This window comes from Papaver somniferum, unplaced genomic scaffold (assembly GCF_003573695.1).
Source record: "Papaver somniferum cultivar HN1 unplaced genomic scaffold, ASM357369v1 unplaced-scaffold_13843, whole genome shotgun sequence".
Lineage (NCBI taxonomy): Eukaryota > Viridiplantae > Streptophyta > Magnoliopsida > Ranunculales > Papaveraceae > Papaver > Papaver somniferum.
Genome location: NW_020623094.1, coordinates 185 through 1799, shown reverse-complemented (window position 1 = coordinate 1799; position 1615 = coordinate 185). Strand labels below are relative to the sequence as shown.

At 36.1% G+C, this 1615-nt stretch overlaps 1 protein-coding gene across 1 annotated transcript; it reads right to left on the bottom strand.

Annotated features, from left to right (window-relative positions):
* Positions 1–615: 615 nt before the first annotated feature.
* LOC113335136 (uncharacterized mitochondrial protein AtMg00810-like) lies at positions 616–1221 on the bottom strand (the record flags this gene model as incomplete). The annotated part of the gene is made up of 2 exons (XM_026581269.1): positions 616–1007; positions 1099–1221. Coding segments are annotated over 2 exons (515 nt in total), but the record flags the coding sequence as incomplete, so codon positions are not given.
* Positions 1222–1615: the final 394 nt, after the last annotated feature.

Below are 1615 nucleotides of genomic sequence, written 5' to 3'. Positions count from 1 at the left end.
TGGTGTCAGTGGTCGTGGTTGTTGGTGTGTGGTGGCGGTGGTTGTTGGTGGTGGTGGTAGTTGTCGGTGTGTGGTGGCGGTGGTGGTTGTTGGTGGCAGATGCTGGTAATTTGGTGGTGGTGGTGGTGTTACTGGTTGGTGGTGTGTGGTGGTGGCGATGGTTGGTAGGTGGTAGTGGAAAAATATAGCATGATGTGATAGAAAAAAAATTTATCCATAACAATCCATCAAATTCTTGTGGTTTGGGTTGAGATTGATATCAGATAATAACACATATATTTTGCATATAAATATCCATAACAATCCATATTTATCTTGACCCTTAACTATTCTAAGAAATCTTAAATGAATTGAATACCATGGATATTTGTGGAATCTAAAACAATCCTAATTGAATACCATAGATATTTAATGATTCCTTACATATCCTAATTGAATACCTAAGAGTTTTAAGGATTCTTAAATATCCTTCTAAATCATAATCCAATACACCCCTGTAAGAGTATGGATATAAGAAACCTTCACGAAACCAGTTTTAACTACATGACGTATCATATGATAGTCCACCTCAATGTGTTTAGTGCGAGCATGAAAAATGGGATTTTCAGTTAAACTTTATGCACCAAAATTGTCACAGAATAACTTGCAGGGAAGAGATAATTTGACAAATAGCTCATCAAATAAGTAAGATAGCCATAGAATTTCAGCTGCTGCATTTGCAAGACTTTTGTATTCAGCTTCAGTAGAGGAGCGAGAAATGGTGTGTTGTTTCTTTGCTGACCAAGAAACAAGATTTCCACCCACAAAAACACAATATCCTAAAGTAGATTTGCGTGTGTCAAGACAACCATCCATGTCACTATCACAGTAAGCTATAAGTTCAGAGTAGTTGCCACCTCCTAGAGTAATACCTTGACCAAGATATCCTTTAATATATATGAGAATATGTTTAGCAAGTTGGAAATGAATATCAGTAGGACAACGCATGAACTGACTGACATAGTTTACTGCAAAACTAATATCAGATCTAGTTAGAGTCAGATATTTGTAGTCCTCCCACTAAGCTTCTATAAGAAGATGCATCCTTCAAAATTTCACCATCATAAGAAGAAATTCTTGGACCAGAAGTCACTGGAGTTTTACGTGGTTTACAACCCAACATATCATGTTTTCTTAGCAGATCAACAGAGTACTTGTTCTGAGTAAGAAGCAACTTATTTGCTGAAGAATCAAAAATAGCTCATATTCCTAGAAAGTAATGTTAGGATCCAAGATCTTTCATGGCAAACTCAGACTTCAGAGAAGTGATAAAGGAAGTAAGTAGAGAGTCAGAAGTTCCCACAAGAATAATGTCATCTGCATAAACTAAAAGAATCATTCTCTCAGAATTCTTGTGATAGATGAACATAGAAGCATCACAGAAAGAATTAGTGAAACCATAAGTAAGAAGATATAACCACTAAATATCCCGTACCAAGATCTAGGAGCTTGTTTGAGTCTGTATAAAGATTTTTGAAGATGACACAATAGGTGGGATGCTCAAGATCAACAAAACCAGGAGATTGTTCCATGTAAACATTCTCAGATAAATTTTTATGCAAAAAAAGCATCACTA